Here is a 23303-nt window from a genome sequence, read left to right on the forward strand (position 1 = left end):
GATCAGATTGCCAAGCATCCAGATCACATCATGCGACCATGTGTATATGTGTGACATTTTGGAACACATGGAAATCCTTTACAGGCATTTCCAACGCCATTGTTAATTTGATCCACCATAAAGTGAACAGTACAATTTTGTGTTTACAATATTAGCAGCAAGGCTAATTTTTTACAGCCATTACCTTGCACAAGTCCTTGATAGGGTTGCAGCTTATGTTTTTTGTCCCATACCTACCTTCTGAACTTTTACATGCAAAGATGGATGCTGTCTGGTTGAATTAAAGACAATAATTAAGCACCTCCCATTACAGATTGCTTGATGATAATTCAGCCTTATTATTATTATTATTTACCCATTGTGGTTCAAAAAACACATGTCATTTCAAAGGGAATTTTGTTCCAAGCAAGCTATGTTCACAACTCTATAGCTCTATAGCTTTATCTGAGTCCTTTCTCAGTTATTTCACTAGCACACTATTACTTAAAACTAAGAGTGAAACCTGAGGATATGAGAAGCTTCTTATACTGAATCATATCTCAACTAGAGTTGATATATCTGGATTTGAATCTGGAATTTTTTCATGCAAAACACATGTTCCATCCTCTCAGCTATAACGCTCTTCTGAAAACAACAATTTCAGTCTAGATTATTTAGATTATGTTAGTGACTCTGCTGGCCATTTTGCTTTCTTTTTGTGCTTCCTTGAAAGAGTGCTTGGAGAGTATATTTTGAAGCAATCCCAAAGTATCAAGGAATCAAAGTCTGGAATAATCTACCTAGTTTTAAGGATTTTCTGAAAGCAATTTGTAACTTGGCAAAACAATAACTTTGCATTGCTTCCTCTTCTTATATTTATTTTGGCATAATCCAAAATTGCAAATGTAATTTGTTAGACATTTTCATCAACTCAATTACGTGCAATAAATTGTGACATTCTACCTACTGTGAATGACCCATTTTTTGGAATATAGCTGTAATGCTGATCTAATGAGGACATTGCCTATTTAAATGATACTTATCAAAATAACCTCTGTGGCTGAAATGCTTTGATGTACAATAGAGGCCCTTGCACATCACTAATTTTGTGATTCGCGGACATGATTTGCCTAGAACCAGATATATTGGTGACACTGAAAACATTATTTTGGTATCACTTTTTTGTTGCTATTCTTTAGAAATGACATGGCTAAGTATGTGTGTGTATTTAATTTAAATTTCCTGACCTTGAACTTCACCTCAATTTCACAGCATGTCTTCTTTAATCATTGCCATCAATTTTATTTGTGTTCAGTAGTAGGGACTTTCAAAAACCATTAAATATGTTAAATCAGTAATTATGTGCTCAAAACAGCTCCTTTAACTGGGATTGATGTTTGACAAGGACATATCTTACAGAATCATTAAAATGCACTTACTGTATGATAATGAATATTATCATTACTGTTATGGCATCACTATAGATTGCAGTTATTGACTCCAAATTTTATATTTCAAAATTCTAACTGAGCAAGGATGAAAGGCATATAGTGATATGACAATTGTGGATATAGATTTTTTTTTTCTTCAGAAGTTATACTGCTACATCATGTATTGTGATTCTGTCCTTGCCCTTGTTATAATTATCTTATTTTATAGTTTTAGCTTTTAAGCTTCATATAGTTGCATTGGCTTGGCTGCTTGCAACCTGTTTTAGACATTTGTTTTAAAAATAAATAAAATTAATACAATGGAGAAATGCAATACTGATAGAATTATGTTTTATACATCACATATGGAAATTGCTACCATAAAGTATAGTGATAGCCATAAATTTAGATGGACTTGAGACTCAATTCATGGAAGAATAGTTTTGATGTCAGTGTATTATTTCCTGGGTCATGAAGAGCGCATTTTAAATAGCAACTATAGGAGAGCAGAAAGAGAATAAAGTTATTTCTATTGTATCCTGTTTGTAAGCTTCTAGTTGGTCACAATATATTAAAGAACAGACAATGGCTCTATAACAGAGGTGTTATCTAAATTATGCAACAACTAGAAATAGCTGAGCTCCTGACACTTTTCGGTTAGGCTATCCCATTGAACCCTGATTCTCTAGCTTCATTCTCAAATCACAGCAGTGCACACATAAACACACAGACACACCAAAGGATGAAATAATTGTAAAGGAAGCAGTTGGGGTGGGTACAGGTACCATGAGTGCAGAGGTGAGCAACTAGGCTGCCAACTGGAGAGCATTAGTTGTTTTCTGAATCTGATCCTGCTAAATTTCAATCTGTTCTCCAGACTGAAGCAGATTGAGACCAAAAAGGCTAAGATAAACCCATTATCTTTTGATCTGATTTGCCAGAGCTCTTTTTATGTTGCTACCAGGAAAAGCTACTCCTATGGTATAAGGTTCCTGACTAAGCAGTGAGTTAGACTAGAAGACCTCCAAGATCCCTTCCAACTCTTCTATTCTGTTCTATTCTGTTCTATTCTATTCTATTCTATTCTATTCATTTTGCATAACATATAAACAAGGACGCCTTAATAAGCCAAAGCTAAAAGAGAAGATTTGTTCCTGACTTTCTTTTTGAAGTTGTTGTGATGGGAAAAAGCCAGAGGTCCTGCTTTAAATATCATGCTATACAAATCACAGAAGTTTCCATAGTTTATTTTGGCCCTCTTGCTATACTTGTTCATTTTGAAGAATTCTGGCTTAGTGTGATATCAGAATAGCTCACTTTTTCTGCATGTTTTCAAATAAGTTGTCATATATAGTACTGGTGGATATTTTTTTACATTTTAGGAATGTATATAATGCTAAACAATCTTTCCTTCAACTTCATCCCAAGGTACATCTATTAATTTTCAGGTCTCACCCATTTGGATCAAAATGTTGTGAAGTTTACTTTTCCAAATTGTTTACATAATAAAAACCGTTGCAGCATCCCCATGGTCACATGATCAAAATTCAGACGCTTGACAACTGATTCACATTTATGACAATTGCAGTGTCCCAGTGTCAGGTGATCCCCTTTTATGACCTTCTGACAAGCAAAGTCAATGGGGAATCCAGATTCACTTAACAACCGTGTTACTAACTTCACAACTGCAGTGGGATTCACTTAGGTTCTACATTTAGGCAACAAAATGTAGGTTCTACATTTAGGCAACAAAAATGGAATGCACAGGTACAGTATAGATGATACCTTGCTCAGTAGTAGTAACTGTGAAAGGGATCTTGGAGTCCTAGTGGACAACCATTTAAATGTGAGCCAGCAGTGTGCAGCAGCTGCCAAAAAAGCCAACACAGTTCTAGGCTGCATCAACAGAGGGATAAAAGCAAGATCATGTGAAGTGTTAATACCACTTTATAATGCCTTGGTAAGGCCACACTTAGAATACTGCATTCAATTTTGGTTGTCACAATGTAAAAAAGATGTGGAGACTCTAGAAAGAGTGCAGAGAAGAGCAACAAAGATGATTAGGGGACTGGAGACTAAAACATATGAAGAACGGTTGCAGGAACTGGGTATGTTTAGCTTAAGAGAAAGAAGGACTAGGGGAGACATGATAGCATTGTTCCAATATCTCAGGGGTTGCCACAAAGAAGAGGGAGTCAAACTGTTCTCCAAGGCACCTGAGGGTAGAATAAGAAGCAATGGGTGGAAACTAATCAAGGAGAGAAGCAACTTAGAACCGAGGAGAAATTTCCTGACAGAACAATTAATCAGTGGAACAGCTTGCCTCCAGAAGTTGTGAATGCCCCAACACTGGAAGTCTTTAAGAAGATGTTGGATAGCTATTTGTCTGAAACGGTATAGGGTTTCCTGCCTAGGCAGGGGGTTAGACTAGAAGACCTCCAAGGTCCCTTCCAACTCTACTATTGTATTGTATAACTTAAGAAATGTGGCCAGAAAAGTCATAAAGTGTAGCAAAACTCACTTAACAAATTTCTCACATAGCAACATACATTTTGGGCTCAATTGTGATTGTAACTTGAAGACTACCTGTATTTATATGGCTTTCTAGAAGCCTAAAATAGTGAAGGCCTGCAGGATCCCAAGGGAATGGTGTTTCATAGAACATAGACTGCTATAGAAAAGGCACACTTCGTATCTCCCCTCCCCCTCTTGAATGGTAGCATTTGATGAAAGAGAACTGGAGTGTGCCCACTGTATCCAATCTATGCTTTAGCAATGCAAGAGCTCTTTTTTTTTTTAAAAAAAGTATCTTTTTAATGGTAATTTTTGACAATGTGATTATGTAGTATCAGCAGTAAGAAAATTTCATCGGGCTTGTGTCTAATAAGGCTAAGTGTATTCCATGAACTGGTGGCACTGTTGTTTGCAAGCAGAGTAAATAGGAGGAACAGGCCTTTTTGGAAGTGGTAGCAGCACATCACCACTATCAGTGGCTCCTGAAAGTCAAAGACACAGTAATATCTTCAGAGGGGTTAGGCTTACATTTTGATGAGCCAGACATTATGGATTTAAATTCTACAATTTACAGTATAAATTTGCCAATGCAATCAAGTATATTAAGTCAATGACCTACATAATTTAAAATAAAAAAGCATTAAGTCAGTGTCAATCCACTAGATGGCTGCTAAAGCTGAACTGAGGATCTAAATGTGCTCCCTGTTCTATCTTTCCACATACAGGGTTACAGTATGTGCTCTATCTACTCAAGAAAAAAAAGATCTGCTAAATCCTAAGCCTACCAGTTTAGGTCTGTAGTTTAAATGCAGTGTTGGCCTTTTATCTTTTCCAAGAACTGAGATTCTTAGGAGAATTGCATTTCCGTTTCCTTCTGAAATGAGTGATTTTTGAAAATCTGGCAACAGAGGGCAGCATAGAAGGGCTTTATGATCTATTAGCTTTATAAACCCGATTTGTATATTTATTGTCTAACAACGAAGGAATGTAAGCTTTTATAGATGGCAACCTGAATTCAGGCAGCTGATAACTGTATCATTACCATTGTCTACTAATCCATATCTCCCATAAAGTATCGGAGGGTATGCAAAAGCATTTCGATAAGCACAGTGGAAGAAGAACTGAGATTCTGTCAAGGTGGTTATATTTAAACCAGGTATACTCAGATTTAGGCTAGCAGATTCCCTGTGAGTGAGTCAGTAGTCTCAGTTCAATTCAAGACAATGGGAAATGTAATGCTTGTAATAATGCTTGTGGCAATAAGAAACAGAGCAGAATTGCACAGCATTTATCTATCAGGTATTCCATATAAATCAGAAGACATATATCAGCTATTCTATTCTATTCTATTCTATTCTATTCTATTCTATTCTATTCTATTCTATTCCATTCCATTCTAATGAGCTTATTATATTTTCTAATATTGAATGCTATGATTTGGTTTTTAATTTATATAAAGCAGAATATAATGTACAAACACCTGCAGTTTTGCAAAACATCATTTCAGCAACATACTTTCCCATTTCTTTTTAGCTGTGAGCATTTGTGTACAGGGGGCTGTATTTAGACTGACGATAGTTCGCCTGGCAGGACTTCACTGATGGAAGGAATTTATGAAAGCAACAGGTAAAAGAAAAGAGCAGAAACAAGTTCCAGGAAGTTCTAACACATCTGTTTCAAGAAACTGTGATGCTATAAATATGTCAAGCAGTCTAGAGTCTGATTTAGATTCCTCAGCATCTTCCCTGGGGTTGCACAGTTAAATCACAGACTCTTATTAATTCATTGGAGCTGGCATTGAGAGCAGAAGCCAAGTCACGACAACACTGTGCTGTGTCGAAAGGGTGCAATGTGTTTGATAGCAAGATTTCTAAGATGTATTATTTGAGGGGGGGGGGATACATGTGACTGTTAAATGCCTTTTTTCCCATTAGGTAAAACTGGCACCTGGTTTTAGTGGGCAATAAAGCTGTAGGTAGCAATAATAGGAAAAACTCTTGATAAAACTGCCTCTAGTTTTAATTCGATTGTTGATGATTACTTTATTAAATGGAGTTCTATTCTTCTACTCATCCTTCATGACTACATTTTTGCAGTTGCAATTTTATATTTTATTATTAAGATGGCTGTTCGCTTGGCCATTAGAGTCAACCAAGAGTAAGATTGGATAATCTGAATTAAAAATTTGAATAAATTGTCCCCACACTACAAACATTGATGTAGCTAGAGAGAATATATAAAAATGTGTGTGTGTGTCTGTCTGTCTGTCTGTCTGATCATGCCTGTTATTCCCCCTCCCCCGATCCACCTACACCTAAATATTATAAATTTTATTAGTAAGATGAGAAGGCATTGTATCAGATTATAAGCATTGCACATTTGGCCTGGAGGGCACATTAGAAGTATTTTTGTGATGTATATTTTGTTTGTATATTTCAGTGATGCCCTTAGTGAACAGAAGACAACACAACTTCTACAATGGATAGAGTTAAATATGACAACGTTTTGCAAATTGGAATGCATATTTGCAATTTGAGTCAGGAGGAGGAGCTTCCGGGGCAATGGCGGCCCTTCCTAGAGCTCCGTGAAGGATGGGGCTCCCTGGCAGGGATAGCGGGCGCTTTCGGCCCCCACCGGTCATTCAGGGGGGTCTAGAGCTGGCCAGTGGCAACCCTGGCTGTCTCTGAGAACAATCTGGGACCCGGGGGGAACAGCTGAGACCCGGGAGAATCAGACAGCCAGATGGACAGGAGATCGAGGATTGAGGATTGTGGATGGCAGCTAAGAGGCGAGAACGCTGAACGCTGAATGCTGAGGTTGGGCCGCGGCAGCCGAAAAATTGGAAAAACTGGAAGAGCGGAGGATGAGGTTTGCGTGGCTGCCAGGGCGGCGAGAAAGCAGTGAGACAGCTGAGGAGCGGAGGAGTGATTCCATGAGGGGAGTGAGTGAGTCGGTGAGGAGGAGAACGAATTTACATCTTGCTTGAGCTGCCTATTTAGGAGGCTGGGGGGGGGGGCGGAGAGGAGCTGCGGGGATCGAAGAAGCAAGCCAGGGGGGGCCGCCGGAGGTTTGGGCGACCCCCAGAAGATCAACAGGCCAGGAAACTGGCCTTGGCACTTTGCCCATTCCCCCCCACCCCCCCCACCCCCATGGATGGATCTGCAATTTGTGGTTTCTACGCACTTTAAGAACTTAAGAAGCACTTTAAGAACTACCTCTGGGCCTCGATGGTGGACTGTTAGACTATTGTGGTTTGGCAATGTAGGCTTCCTCTCTCCTTTTAGTTACCTTTTACATCTATTTACATCTTGGCCTTTTTACATTTATCTACATCTTGGACTTATTGCAAAGAAAACCCTGCCATAGCCATACTCACGGACTGAGTAACAGCATAATTTATTCTAGGGCTGACATTTTATGACTGCGAGGGTCCCCCCTCTCGCAGATATGCCCCCCTGCCCTGGTGAGGGCCCACCTCGATGAAGGGTTTATTAACCCAGAGAGGTGGAGGAAGCGGGGGATCAGGGTTTTTTTAGCGAAATGTTTTTTAAAATTTTTAAGGGGTTCCAGGGAGGGGGGGAGGGTTATTCAACCTGGGGGTATGGATACAGCCAGGTCAACAGGTGGGATCAGGACGGAGGGGAGCGGAGTGGGGGAGGCGAGAGGATACAGTATTCCTATAGGGGGGATTCCGATAGCGACGGTCGTAGGGAGGGGCGGGCGCGAGGACACCAGAAGAACGCATGGTCGGTTGGGAGACCGGGGCTGTTGGACACGCCCGGTCGCTTGTACCAACCCCCGCAGTCTAGGTGGACAGGATCGGCAGAGCCTGGGCCTTAGGCTGATGTTATGTAACGCGAGGTCCGTGGTTAACAAGGTCCCCCCTCATCAGGGACTTGATCTCAGAAGGGGAGCCGGACCTCGCAGGAATAACGGAAACCTGGTTGGGCCCGGAGGGGGGGTTGCCCCTCGGGGAAATGTGCCCTCCAGGTTACCGGGTATTCCATCAGCCACGGGCCCAGGGTAGGGGTGGTGGGGTAGCGATAATCATCAGGGAAGATTTGGCTCCAAGAGAATTCACTGTGTCGCAGACATCTGGTTGTGAGTCTCTGGGCGTGAAATGGGGCCCAGGGAGTCAGTTGGGTCTGTTGATAGTATACCTGGCTCCCCGCCATACATCAACGGCCCTGCCCAGACTCCTCGAGCTGATCGTGGAGATGGCGGTTGAGACCCCCAAGTTATTAGTGATGGGGGATTTCAATCTGCCGTCGACGGGAGAGGCATCCGAGGCAGCCCGGGAATTCATGGCTTCCATGACAGCCATGGATCTGACTCAAGTAGTTCGGGACCCCACACACGAAAGAGGCCACATACTGGATCTTGTGTTTGTCTCCGACCAGTGGACGAGTGATCTGGGAAGAGGGAATTTAGTCATCACGCCCCTGTCATGGTCAGATCACTCACTTCTCCAACTGGACTTCCCTGGCGCTACCCCCCGCCGCGGGGAGGCGGAGCCAGCTGGTCCCAGATGGTTCCGCCCCAGGCGTCTGATGGAACCAGATAGGTTCCAGGCGGAGCTTGGGCCACCTCCTGCAGACCTGTCCCGCTCCCGGGCAGAGGACCTGGTAGCCGTGTGGAACAGTGCGGCCGCCGGGGCCTTGGACCGGGTTGCGCCTTTGCGGCCTCTCCGATGGCAACGATCGACTCGGGCTCCCTGGTTTAACGGGGAGCTAAGGGCGATGAAACGCCACAGGAGATGCCTAGAGAACAAGTGGAGATCCTCCCGCTCCGAATCCAATCGAACACAGGTAAGAGCCTACTTAAGGACCTACCTTGTGGCAATAAGGGTGGCCAAACGTCAATATTGTGCCACCCTTATAGCGTCCGCAGAGAACCGCCCTGCCGCCCAGTTTCGGGTGACCCGCTCCCTTCTGTTGCAGGGACAACGGGACCCCCCATTGCAGGGCAGGGCAGAGGAGTTTGGGGAATACCTGCAGGATAAAATTGATCACATCCGGAGGGGGTGGACCCACTCCAGTGCTCCAGGGGGGGCGTCCGAGGCTAGTCTTGAGATTCCACGCTGGGAGGAGTTTGACCCTGTTGTCACCGAAGATTTGGACAGGTTGCGCGGGCGACTGCGAGCCACCACATGTTTATTGGAGGAGGAGCTTCCGGGGGAAATGGCTGCTGACTTCTGAGCTCCGTACTTCCACGGAGCTCTTTGACGGGGGAGGGGGCGCCCTGGCCCTCTTTCCATCGCGAGGGTTGGGAATTAAGAGCAACGACCACCCTGGCTTTCCATGGAGCCTTAATTGGCCCTCCAGGGTGGTCAAACAGCCAGGACAGATGAAGAGATAGCCCCAGCTGGAGCCGAAATGAGAGTTGGAGGTGGAGTCGGCATTGGAGCTCCAGCTGGAGGTCGGCGAATGGCGGCGGCGGCGACTGCGGTGACTGCGGTGATAGGGGCAAAGGCAGGATGAATGGGTGGCAGCGACGGCATCCCAGCGGCATCCCAGCGACCCGGGCGGCGCAAGGGCAGTATCGGCGATGTCAGCAAGGCCAAATTGGAGGGTGAGGACTGCAGAAAGGCCGTTCGGGGGTTTGCATGAGGCTCGAGACGCTGGAGGCCGAAGAAGGCCTGCGGGAGAGCCGTAGGCCGGCCGGAGCAGCGCTCGGGCCAGGACTAACACCGGGGGGGCCGCTGAAGTTGAGGGGAGGCAGGCTACGATGGGGCTTGCCCTTAAAGAGCTATGCTGGAGCCTGGCAGAAGGAGGGAGCCCTGTGGCACCAAGGGCAGGACAGGTCTGTGCCCAGGAGATTGGCAGGAGGCTTCCACTGGCAGGAGGTTTAGTGCCAGGAAGAGAAAGGATTCATCAACCCCTGCCATTTACCTGCCATGGCTAACCCGCCCGCTTGTCACTTGTTTACTTATTATTTTGACTATTTATAACTATGGACTACTGTGTGTGCCTGCGGGACTACCCCCCACCATCTTTCACCAGCTTTCACCCGCTTACCATCAAATTTACCATCAATTTTACCATCAAACTCCATCAAACATCTACTTAGACTGCCTGCCCACCCACACCACAGATTGCCTCTTGGCCTCCACTATGTACCATCTACTTTCCACCTATTCGCCATCTATCTACCATCTACCTATTACCCACGTACTGACTTACCATCTGATGTGGAACCTGGCTTGCTGACTTAATTAACATCTATAGCACCCTGGCCCTTGCTGCAGCTCCCCCCAGTATACACTCGAGGTCAGATTTGCTCCTGCTGCGGGAGTCCCCCCTCTCGCAGGTGTGGCCCTCCGCCCTTTCAAGGGCCCACCTTGATGACGGATTCATTAATCCCGAGAGGTGGAGGAAGCGGAGACTTAGGGGGTTTTTAGTCAAATGTTTTTTAAATTCTTTTAGGGGTTCAGGGGTTGGGGGGTGGGTGGGTCAGATCAGGAGCGATGACGAAGCCAGGTCACCAGGTGGGGTCTTGAGCAGAAGGAGCAGAGAGGAGGAGGGGGGAGAGGATACCATTCCTATACAGGGCTCCTTGATTCCAACGGTCGTAGGGAGGGGCAGATACGAGGACAGATTAACAACCCGCAGTCGGTTGGGAGACCGTGGGTGCTGGTTACACCCGGTCGCTTGTACCAACCCCCGCGTCCTAGGTGGTCAGGATTTGCAGGCCCAGGGCCTGAGGCTGCTGTTATGCAATGCGAGGTCCGTTATCAATAAGGCCCCCCTCATTCATGATCTAATTCTGGAGGGGGAGCCGGACCTCGCGGGAATAACGGAAACCTGGTTGGGCCACGAGGGAGGGTTACCCCTCGTGGAAATGTGCCCACCAGGTTACCAAGCATTTCACCAGCCCCGGGCCCGGGGAAGGGGCGGTGGGGTAGCAGTGATTATCCGGGAGGACTTAGAGCCGAGGGAGTCCACTGTGCCACAGACGTCCGGATGTGAATCCCTTGTTGTGAAATGGGGCCCTGGGAGGCAGTTGGGCCTGCTGATAGTATACCTGGCTCCCCGCCATACATCAGCGACCCTGCCTGAGCTCCTCGAGCTAATCTCATCGGTGGCGGTTGAGACCCCCAAACTTTTAGTAATGGGGGATTTTAACCTGCCGTCAGTGGGAGAAGCATCAGAGGGGGTTCGGGAGTTCATGGCTTCCATGACAGCCATGGACCTGACTCAAATGATTCAAGGCCCGACACACGAGGGAGGTCACACCTTGGACCTCGTTTTTGTCTCTCGCCAGTGGTTGAGTGATCTGGGAGGAGTGCATTTAACCATCACTCCTCTATCATGGTCAGATCACTCACTCCTCCGACTTGACTTCCCTGGTGCTACCCCTCGCTGCGGGGAGGCGGAACCGGAAAACACTAGATGGTTCCGCCCCAGGCGCTTGATGGAACCAGACAGGTTCCAGACGGAGCTTGGGCCACCTCCTGCAGCCCTGACCCGCCCTCGGGTAGAGGACCTGGTGGCCGCGTGGAATAATGCGACTACCGGGGCCTTGAACCGGGTGGCGCCTTTGCGGCCTCTCCGGCGGCAACGATCCACCCTGGCTCCTTGGTTCACTGAGGAGCTAAGGGTGATGAAGCGCCGCAAGAGATGCCTAGAGAGTCGTTGGAGATCCTCCCGATCCGAATTGGACCGAGCACAGGTACGAGCCCATTTAAGGACGTACCTAGTGGCATTGAGAACGGCCAAACGTCGATATTGTGCCGCTCTCATTGCATCCGCAGAGAACCGCCCTGCCGCCCTGTTTCGGGTGTCCCGCTCCCTTCTGTTTCAGAGGCCGCGGGAGGCCCCTCTACAGGGTAGAGCAGAGGAGTTTGGGAAATATCTGCTGGATAAAGTCGCTCAAATCCGGAAGGATTGGGTCCCCTTCAGTGGCCCAGTCGAGACGCCAGTGGCGAGTCTTGAGAAACCTTTTTGGGAGGAGTTTGACTTGGTTGCCATCGAGGATTTGGACAGATTGCGTGGACGACTGCGACCTACCACATGTTTGCTGGACCCGTGTCCCTCCTGGCTTGTACTGGCTTCCTGGGAGGTTACACGCGACTGGCTCCTGGGCCTAGTGAACGCTTCGTTGGGTGAGGGGTCTCTCCCGGCCGCCTTGAAAGAGGCGGTGGTGAGACCCTTGCTCAAGAAGCCTTCCCTAGACCCTACGGAGCTGGCCAATTATCGTCCTGTCTCCAACCTTCCCTTTTTGGCGAAGGTTGTAGAGAGTGTGGTGGCTTCTCAGTTCCCACGACATCTGGAGGAGAATGATTATCTAGACCCGCGCCAGTCCGGCTTTCGCCCTGGGCACAGCACTGAGACGGCCTTGGTCGCGTTGGTAGACGATCTCTGGAGGGCCAGAGATAGGGGTTGCTCCTCTATCCTGGTCCTATTAGACCTCTCGGCGGCTTTTGATACCATCGACCATGGTATCCTGTTGCACCGACTGGAGGGGTTGGGGGTCCGGGGCACCGTTTTGCGGTGGTTCGGCTCCTACCTCTCCGGCCGGACGCAACGTGTGTTGGCAGGGGGGCAGAGGTCGACCCTAAGCCCCCTTACTTGTGGGGTGCCACAGGGGTCGGTCCTCTCGCCGCTCCTGTTCAACACATACATGAAGCCGCTGGGTGAGATCATCCGTGGTTTCGGGGTGGGATATCATCTGTACGCTGATGATACTCAGCTGTACATTTCCACCCCGAACCACCCCAACGAGGCCATCGAAGTGATGTCCCGGTGTGTGGAAGCCGTATGGGTCTGGATGGATGACAACCGACTCAGGCTCAACCCTTCCAAGACGGAGTGGCTGTGGGTTCCGGCCCCCCGGTTCAACCAGATAATTCCATCTCTGGCCATTGGGGGCATTCAACTTGCCCCTGTGGAGCGGGCGCGCAATTTGGGCGTCCTCCTGGATGCCAGGCTGTCCATGGATGAACATGTGACAGCCGTGGCCAGGGGGGCGTTCCACCAGGTTCGCCTGGTGCGCCAATTGCGCCCCCTATTGGACCGGGACGCCTTACGCACAGTCACCCATGCGCTGGTGACGTCTCGCCTGGACTACTGTAACGCTCTCTACATGGGGCTCCCCTTGAAATGCACTCGGAGACTGCAGTTGGTCCAGAATGCGGCCGCGCGGGTGATTATGGGGAGTACCAAGTACTCCCATGTGACACCTCTCCTGCGCGAGCTGCACTGGCTTCCTGTGGTCTATCGAGTGCGTTTCAAGGTTTTGATTACGATCTTTAAAGCGCTCCATGGCTCAGGACCTAGTTACCTGCGGGATCGTATTCTGCCCCATACATCCCTACGACCCATCCGCTCGCACAGAGAGGGACTTCTCCAGGTGCCGTCTACCAGACAGTGCCATGGGGCGGCGCCTAGGAGCAGAGCCTTCTCTGTGGCGGGCCCAGCCCTGTGGAATGACCTCCCCCCGGATATTAGGAGTATTACTGACCTCCGCTCCTTCCGTGTCAAGCTCAAGACCCACCTTTTCCAAATAGCTGGCCTGGCTCGACCATAACTTAGTAACACTCCTGACGGGTTTTTTAATTTGGTAATTTTATTAGGGGATTTTAAACTGTATTTTTAATTGTCTTTCACTTAAGTCCATCCTCCTCCATGCACATATGTATATGTCTCTGTTTTTTGTATATATGTTTGTCTTATGTGTATTTTTATCTGTTTGATTGTACGCCGCCCCGAGTCCTTCGGGAGAGGGTTGCGGCTAATCAAATAAAATTATTATTATATTATTATTATTATTGGACCCGTGCCCCTCCTGGTTGGTACTGGCTTCCTGGGAGGGTTCACGAGGCTGGCTACTGGGACTGGTGAACGCTTCGTTGGGTGAGGGCCTTTTACCAACTGCCTTGAAAGAGGCAGTGGTGAGACCCCTGCTCAAGAAGCCTTCTCTGGACCCAATGGAGCTAGCAAATTATCGTCCTGTCTCCAACCTTCCTTTTTTAGCGAAGGTTGTTGAGAGTGTGGTGGCTCAGCAGTTCCCGCATCACCTGGAGGAAGATGATTATCTAGACCCGTGCCAGTCCGGCTTCCGACCCGGTCACAGCACGGAGACGGCCTTGGTCGCGTTGGTGGATGATCTCTGGAGGGCAAAGAATGGGGGTTGTTCCTCCATCCTTGTCCTATTAGACCTCTTGGCAGCTTTCGATACCATCGACCATGGTATCCTATTGCGCCGTCTGGAGGGGTTGGGGATCGGGGGCACTGTATTGCGGTGGTTCCGCTCCTACCTCTCTGGCTGGACGCAATGTGTGTTGACAGGGGAGCAGAGGTCGACCCTGAGGCCCCTCACTTGTGGGGTCCCACAGGGGTCGATCCTCTCGCCTCTCCTGTTCAACACATATATGAAACTGCTGGGTGAGATCATCCGTGGTTTTGGGGTGAGATATCATCTGTACGCTGATGACACTCAGCTGTATATTTCCACCCCAAACCACCTCAACGAGGCTGTTGAAGTGATGTCCTGTTGTCTGGAAGCCGTGCGGGTCTGGATGTGTGACAACAGGCTCAAGCTCAACCCCTCCAAGACAGAGTGGCTGTGGCTTCCGGCACCCCGGTACAACCAGCACATTCCATCGCTGGCCATCGGGGATGAACAATTAGCCCCGGTGGAACGGGCACGCAATTTGGACGTCCTCCTTGATGCCCGGCTGGCTATGGAAGATCATGTGGCAGCCGTGGAGAGGGGGATGTTCCACCAGGTTCGCCTGGTGCGCCAATTGCGACCCCTTTTGGACCGGGAGGCCCTGCACACAGTCACTCACGCGCTGGTGACGTCTCGCCTGGACTACTGTAATGCTCTCTACATGAGGCTCCCCTTGAGGTGCACCCGGAGACTGCAGTTGGTCCAGAATGCAGCCGCGCGGGTAATTATGGGGAGATCGAGGTTCTCCCATATAACACCGCTCCTGCGCGAGCTGCACTGGCTTCCTGTGGCCTACCGGGTGCGCTTCAAGGTGTTAGTTACCATCTTCAAAGCGCTCCATGGCATAGGGCCTAGTTACCTGCGGGATCGTGTCCTGCCCCATACATCCCTGCGACCCATTCGCTCACACAGAGAGGGTCTCCTCCGGGTGCCGTCCTCTAGAGATTGTCAGAGGGCGGTGCCCAGGAGTAGGTCCTTCTCTGTGGCGGTCCCTACCCTTTGGAACGACCTCCCCCCAGACATTAGAACAACAACTGATCTCCGCTCCTTCCACAGTAAACTGAAGACCCACCTGTTTCGGCTAGCCGGCCTGGCATAATTCGACAACTTTTCCACCCCTAGGTCATTTTTAATTGTCAATTTTAGTTTTTAAACTATTAATGTCATTGGGGTTTTAACCTTTTTCAGTATTGTAATTATTTATTTATTTTTTACCTCCTCTGTATGACACTGTGCTGACTGTTGCTTGTGTACGTCGCCCCGAGTCCCTGTGGGGAGAGGGGGCGACTAATAAGTTTAAATAAATAAATAAATAATAAATAAAAATAAAAGATATATGAGAAGAAAATTCACACCGTTTTGGGGACTCTTCCAGAAGAGTTCTTTGTAACAATTTGTCAACAGCCATGTCCTGTGGCCAACAATGGGGCTATCTATTACTATTTTTGGATCCCCCCCTTTTTATTTGAATAAACTTTCTAGCTCAGAAATATTCCTTATCTCCTTCTGTGATCTCTCCAAGTGTTTCAATATCATATAGTATTTCAAGTTAAAGTAACATTTAGAGGAAAATATTCCAAAATATTAATTGCACGTGTGTATGTGTGTGTGTGTGTGTGTTCTGTGTGTGTGTATTCATGCTATACTATCATGCAGAAGATAGAGCTAAAGTGAGTTGTTCCAGAAAACAAAATAAGGAACCAGATGTTTAAATAGCAAAATAAGTAGATTTTAGTTGGACATTAGGAACTGAGATGGCCCTTGGAAAAATGGGCTTGCCAGTTTTGGCCCCTTCTTGGAAGGACCATCCTTTCAGTTATACAGTAGTGAGATAAAAGTAGCCTTCAAAATCTTGCCAATCCCATTCTTAAAATGAAATAAAATGCATGCCAGCACCTTTAACTTGATATCCAATGTCTCATTGTCAAGAGACTTAAACCTGCTCTAATTTCACATAGTTTAAAACTAGGAACTGACCCAAACATGCATACCAGATTGAACATCTTTGAACTCAAATTTAGACTGTTAAGAGAATTTAACTAAATTCCCAGTTGCATTGACAAAACCAGCACAGAAATGTATCATTCCATCTGTGCAAGTAAGAATACATTTTAAGGTTGTAGCATAAAAATGTTGCAGGCTAAGAGAATGAATGAAATTCAAATAATGTTAGTGTTGCACCTTAATAGTGCTATGGCAGCCCAGGAGATGAGGTAATAGAATTATTTGCTAGCTATTTACAACATGTCAGAAACACTGCTCTACACTTACAACACAGTATCCTTCATAAAAGTGAAGCTACAACTTTGTATATTGGGAAAGTGCAAATGGGAAGCTAGGACACCTGCAAGATCAGCATAGGAGAAAATGAATGCTTTAGAGATTATTAGAACATTCTAGGCCTCTAGCAGTTATGAATAACCCTGATGTGTATTGACTGTTGCAAATTCTGAAGCAGAAGAAAAACCACAAAATCTATAAAATAAATTCAAAGTTATGATATGTTCTCAAACCACCTGATTTGATTTGGTTGTTTTGCTTTGAAGCATGTTCCTGCTTCAATTTGTGAATCAACTTTGATGAGTTGATTCAATAAAGGGATTTTAAATCAAAATGCTCCTTTGGAGCTTTGAACAGCCATGCTTAATAGCATCCTTTCTCTCTACTCTCCAATTGTTTTGTCCTGTAATCTACAGAATCCCTGGGCAGAAAAGAGAAAGGAATAGCTTGTCAAATAAGCCAATACCAGCTTCTCTCCCAAAATGATAACATTTAACTCAACACCTTTCTTCCACTCTAATATTTCATAATCAAAAGGTATAAAAATAAATTAATGACTTTTAACACATTAAAGTAGTTAAAAGCAGCCACGGTGGTGTATCAAACCTTGGTAGTGCAGTGGTTAGAATGCAATATTGCCAGCTAACTTTGCCCACAGCCTGAAGTTCAATCCTGACTGGCTCAAGGTTGACTCAGTCTTCTATCCTTTCAAGGTTGGTAAAATAAGGACCCAGATTGTTTTGGGCCAATGTGCTGGATTTGTAAACCACTTATAAAATACTATAAATCACTATGAAATGGTATATAAGTTTAAATGCTATTTTCTAAAAAGCTGAAATCCTTCCAAAGAAAGATGGAAGGACAGTCAGTTAGACTGATCAATTTATTGCTTTTAATCGTTATCATTTGATATTTTATTAAAAGTTAGCAAATTGAATTTGTTGCAATTTATTAAAGGTAATTTGTTCTTTGCAAACTGAGTCTGTAGTGTTTTATTAAGAAAAAAAAGGAAATAATTCCAGTTTGGGAGAAAAATCCATAATTCAGAATTCAGAGTTGTAGTATTCTGATAATAATATCATGATACTTTATTTCTAAAAAGCCCTCAGGAAAACCCCCTGAAAAATCTCTTAAATTAAAGAGATATAATTCATTCTTCCTTATTCCCAATCTAGTTAGTTATTAATTCTAGCGAAATTGACATCTTAAATATGGCAGGCCTTCTCTTGGGCTTCTAACAAAATTTAAATCTTTTTTTCCCTCTCAGAGACAGATGCAGAGATTGGAAAAGCTGCTGATGAATTTTTTCCCCTTAACTTCCATCCTATTTTATTATATTTAGCTTAGGCCAATTGAATGTTAGGATTCTGATGCGATAGGCCAATGGCTAAGACTAAATATATAAGTCTGGATCCTCTATTTTGTGTTTGTAAAAGAAAATTAAGATGGTCACTATTTTCAGAGATTCCAAGTATCAGAATTACTGACCTGACAACCTTATAGTGTAAGGAATTTAATCATTTTGGTATATAGAAATGGATCTAACAATGGATTGTATCTATAATTAACTAACAGAAAAACAAAACATAGTGGTGATGGATGACCATCCAAATGTTTAATTGGAAAATAATGGATTTGTTAACTTGGATGATGTGCTTACTTGTCAATTGTGTCTGATTTTATTCTGTTAATATTAATTTTCATAATGTAGCAATTAACTTCATTTAACATTATTAAACTATAGAGGCATGCATATTTAGCATCTACCATAGAACTGATTAAAGCAGAATTCAACCCTACCTACAAAATTCACAAGATAAGATGGAGTTAGACCTTGCTATAAAGATTCTCATTTTCCAGTCCACATACCGTCAACTCCAGTGCTTCATTGAGAAGGCCATTGCGCTTACTGTGAAGGTAGGCGTGGGAACTTCCTGTTTTGGCTACACGAATCCTGGCTAACCGGGCTTTCTACAAAAGGAAGGAAAGAGGAGACAGGTTACATTTCTATATTAATGGGTGACATCTGAATCCGAATGTTTAAAACTTTATTATTCTGGAAGTACAAAATAGTGGAGATTAACATGGACTTATTCTCCTATTATTGCATCTTTCTTTATCATATAGTTCTGCAAAAAATATTTTGGGAAGAGTAACTTGTTTAACATCTGTGAATATGTTTTGAGTGAAGTACCACATAAGATTGAATTTACTGAGGTAAAGAACAGCAAAAAATAACAACCCCAAACAAACATCAATGCTGTTTTATAATGGAGACAATGTAAAATAAGGATTTATATGTGTTAATGAACTGGATCTGTATAATATATTGAAATGTTTGATCAATTATTCCATATAATCAAGATTTAATGCTGTGTTTAAAAACTGAACTATTTTTTGTGGCTAGGTATTTCATTTTTATGCTTTTCTTTCACCCCATTTACACCTATTTTTATTTTATTGCATTCTTTTTATTCCTGTATATTACAGCAAATATTTAAAAAAATGAAGCCATTATTATTGAGTTACGTACTGACATGCAACCGAAGCTAAACATCAGCATTTTTACTATGAAAATAAGAAAGTGTATACTTTATTAACAAAAGTTAATAATTGCTACTATTTATTATTTCTATTCATTGTTGATTAGACCTGAATTTAAACTCTGAAGTCTATAAGAAAAATCCTGCTTCAATTTTATATCTGGTCAGTGACTGAGATAAAAAAATCATAACGTTCTGCCACATGCAGGGAATGCTCTGCCTCTGAAGCTTGACTTCTCACTATTGCTATTGATGGAGCAGCAAATGCTTAGTACGTTTTTGAGTGTCATATTCTTGCTATCCTTTAGCAATGTGTTCAGAGGTTGGTATTCAGCCAGTTCGGACACGTTCAGGCAAACTGTAGCACCACCAATTAGCTGCCCCCACCCACCCGCCGCTGCCCTAACCTGTCCTTGATTTCTTGCTTTCTAGCTCATCTCAATCACGTGTTGCTGCTGGTGCCCCTCCTTGCTGTTTTACTTACTGTTGCTGACTTGGAAGATAAGCAGCTGATTTTCTAAATACTTCATTTTCAGTGCTGTGCGCAAGCACTTTAGGCGCACAGAAACACAAAGATGCATCCGCAAGCAAACACGTGCTCACCGAACCGGATGTTAAACTGGCAGTATCTCACCAGTGAATGTGTTCCTGGGTCTCTGTTTCTGCAATAATGTGCATTTGAATGTTCTCTACTTAATTTTCTGATTAGAAAGACTGACTGCCTACAACGGTTATCAGCCCATTTGGTTACAGACAAAGGCAGATGAAAGTAATGATTGGTGTAAAGGGCTGAATTCATTGCCTGTTGGGTATGACTTGTAATTTCAAAAGTGGTCAGTATCTCTCAAGTCTATTTGCGGGATTGTATCCTGCCCCACAAATCCCTTCGGCCGATTCGCTCACACAGAGAGGGACTCCTCCGGGTGCCATCCACTAGGCTGTGCCAGCGGGCGACGCCCAGGGGAAGGGCCTTCTCTGTGATGGGCCCGACCTCTGGAATGACCTTCCCCATGATATTAGAACAACCACGGACCTCTGCTCCTTCCGTAAGAAGCTCAAAACCCACCTGTTTAATCTAGCCAGCTTGGCCTAATTCCAGCTCTCCCACCTCAGTCTGTATTTTTAAATTTTGGTCTTAGGCTAAGTTTTTAATTTTTATAAATTTGTACAGGGCTTTAAAGTTTAATTCGATTTTAACTATATTTATGATTATTTGTAAGGTTTTTAATTTGGTACCTGTACACCGCCCCGAGTCCCTTCGGGGAGAGGGGGCGGTCTAGAAATCAAAATAAATAAATAAATAAATAAATATTTGACTATTAATTTGGAACACTCTTGACTTACCTAAAACCGAATAAGGGAAAGAGTGAAGACATTTTGCATATTTATGCTGCAATCCTATTGAATTAAACTGCCTTCGGTGGAAACTATTTCAAAGAAACTATACTTGGGGTATAAATATAACGATGGTACTCTAAACATATTCAATGACTGTTCTTCAACAAACTACAAGAGTAGCACAGAGGAAAAACAACAACAATGAATCTAGCAAGCATGCCCATCAAATCTCAGGTATCTTGTCTCTATACCAACGTGGAAATATGTTCCTAAATCAGACAAAACTAAACTTGACAGAATGATGCTTATGTTTGTCACATAATATTGGAAATCTACAACTTTACAAAATGATACTTATGTTTGTCGCATAGTATTGAAAACATAGTAGGCAAAAGAAACAGGTTCAATAGAAAAATGAATTCATATTATACTATATAAAGTAAGAAAATACATACTTGCACAGAAATCTAGGAATTAAAGCGTGGAAATGCTGTTAAAAATATTTGAGTAAAAATAAAAGAAGAAAGAAAGAAAAGTGATGCCACCTAAACAGAGAAAGGAGATGGATGAGGTTTTTCTGTGTCAAATGACCATTCTTTCAGAGACACATGCAATAATGGGAGATTTGACATTTGCGGGAAATATAAGTCTGCTAAGAGTCAGAGGTCTAACAGATTTTCTTTTGTTGTTAACTTCACTTGTCAGAAGATGGAAGACAGAAGAAGGAAGTCTGCTACTCTGAACCTAATCCTCTCCAGCACAAAGAAATTGTTTGAAGGAATAATGGCAGCTGTTACTTTAAGGAGAGTCATCTTGAAATTTGAAATATTTAATAGAATAACAGAATAAGAAAAGACCTTGAGATCTTCTGATCAACCCCCTGCTCAAGCAGGAGACCCTATACCTATACCATTTCAGACAAATACCTGCCTATTTTCAAATGTGCTGAATGACCACACCCATTTCTTCTTAAAAATCTCCAGTGATGGAGCTCCCACAACTGTTGAAGGCAAGCCATTCTATTATTTGTTCTAACTATCAGGAAGAAATTTAGGGGACTGTCAGGAATTTGGGGAAGGAGAAACAGATCTGCATATTAGATCTTGGAATAGTAGTTTTTAATGAATTCTGAGAGAAGTTAGGTTGGAGCCTATGGGTTGAATTTTTGAAAGAGAAAAGCATCGGGAACTAAGGGAAATCCTATAGAACGAAGGACTACAAGAGTCATATGTGAACAAAACATATGAAGAGCAGAAACTGGAGAAATCTAAAAAGGTTAGCATGATCAAGATGCTAAAGACAAAAGGAGATATTTATAAGGAATGGGAGAAGGATTGAATAAGACAAATAGAATATAAGGCTGTTTCCTCAAACTGTAGGAACTGTGTCAGCAAATTTAAACCTGAGAATGTTTTAGACTTGAAAACTATAACAACAACAATAACAAAGGTACCTTTGAGTAGTTAGAGACAAAAGGAAAGGCCGAGAACATGTAGGTCCTTTGCAAGAATGAAATCTTGACTTGGCAAAGGGTAATGTGAGAAGGCAGAACTTTTTAACTCCTCCTTTGCCTGTGTCTGTAGCTAATGTACATGCACTAGATCAGCGATGGCGAACCTTTTTTGGCTCGCGTGCCACAAGTGGGGGGAGCACAGGGGGGTCGTATGTGGGCGTGCCGCACCCATAATGCAATGCGCGACCCCCCCAGTGCACATGTGTGCACAATAGGCATGACCCCCCATTTTTACATGCTTTTTTCACCCTCTCAAGGCTCCAGAGGCTTTATAGGAGCCTGGGAAGAGCGAAAAGAGCCTCCCCCGGAGGCCCCCTGGAGGCCCCCCGGAGGCCCCTCGGAGGCCCCCCGGAGGCCCCCCGGAGGCCCCCCGGAGGCTTCAGGGACCGTCCGGAGGCTTCCCTGAACGGTCCCTGAAGCCTCCGGAGGGCCTCCGGGGGAGTGGGGGAGGCTCTTTTCGCCCTCCACAGGCTCCTATAAAGTCTCTGGAGCCTGGGGAGGGCAAAAAAATGGCTTTTAAAAACGGTGAACTCAGCTGACAGGGCAGCGCCTCGCGTGCCGTGACAAATGGCTCCACATGCCACCTGTGGCACGCGTGCCATAGGTTTGCCATCACTGCACTAGATAGTCACTTCAGTAATCTGGGATGTAAACCAGAAAGGCAAATTTGCAGAACAGCTGTCAGTAGACTGATAATTCTGGACAACTCCAGAGGACTGGAGGAGAGCAAATGCCATTCCCATCTCAAAAGAAAAAAGAAAAGAAAAAAGAAAAAAAGAAAAGAAAAAGGAAGGACTTGGGAAGTAGTGGGTTGCCAATTGTTTTACTATCAGTTCGGGCATGCCCCCATGCATGCACGTGACACTTCTGAATGTCTGCAGAAGAATCCAAGTGGGTGGGCGGAGCCTCCCACCGCCGCTACTACTGGTTCACTCAATCCGGGCTGAACCAGGAGCAACCCACCTCTGGACTTGGGCAAGAGCAGAACTCTCAATTTCATGTCTATAAACAGAATTTCATAGGTTACAACCGATTCTGATGTTTCAGAGCTACAAATAGGCAGAAAACAGGAGATGTTTCAAAATGTTATTAGAAACAAGTGAAACCTTCAAAATACTGAGCAAGACTTTGAATGTCATGGATGCTTTTAAAGAACAGCCACTCCTATTTTTATCCCAAAATGCTTTGCCTGCCAACATGATTGATAAACATCTTGGCTGACATTTTTCCTTTAATGAGATGGGTTTTACTCACACTTTGCTGTGCCTGGAATATCTTTTAACCATTTTATTTATTTAGCTTTATTTTATCTTTAAGCATTTGCACACTGTCTTTTCTCACAATTCTAGGTACACTACAATAAACTTTCTGTAGAACACTAATAAGCCCAATCAATTAAAAGCCAAAAAAAATCCAGAATTTGGACCCTGGCCTTATGAATCTGTGCTTACTTGCTCCTGTTGATCAAGTCCTCAGTTTCTGACTCTGTCATCCCATCAAGGTAAGCCATGTCAAGCAACAGTCACAACAAGG

General features: G+C 44.6%; 1 protein-coding gene across 1 annotated transcript in view; it reads right to left on the reverse strand.

Annotated features, from left to right (window-relative positions):
• KCND3 (potassium voltage-gated channel subfamily D member 3) overlaps positions 1–23303 on the reverse strand; it is a 336188-nt gene that overhangs the window by 18640 nt on the left and 294245 nt on the right. The window contains exon 4 of the mRNA XM_081946152.1: positions 18246–18347. Within this exon, the coding sequence (XP_081802278.1) occupies positions 18246–18347 (102 nt within the window). The remainder of the gene's footprint in view (positions 1–18245; positions 18348–23303) is intronic.

Source organism: Natrix helvetica (assembly GCF_964273705.1).
Source record: "Natrix helvetica genome assembly, chromosome: 3".
Classification (NCBI taxonomy): Eukaryota; Metazoa; Chordata; class Lepidosauria; order Squamata; family Natricidae; genus Natrix; species Natrix helvetica.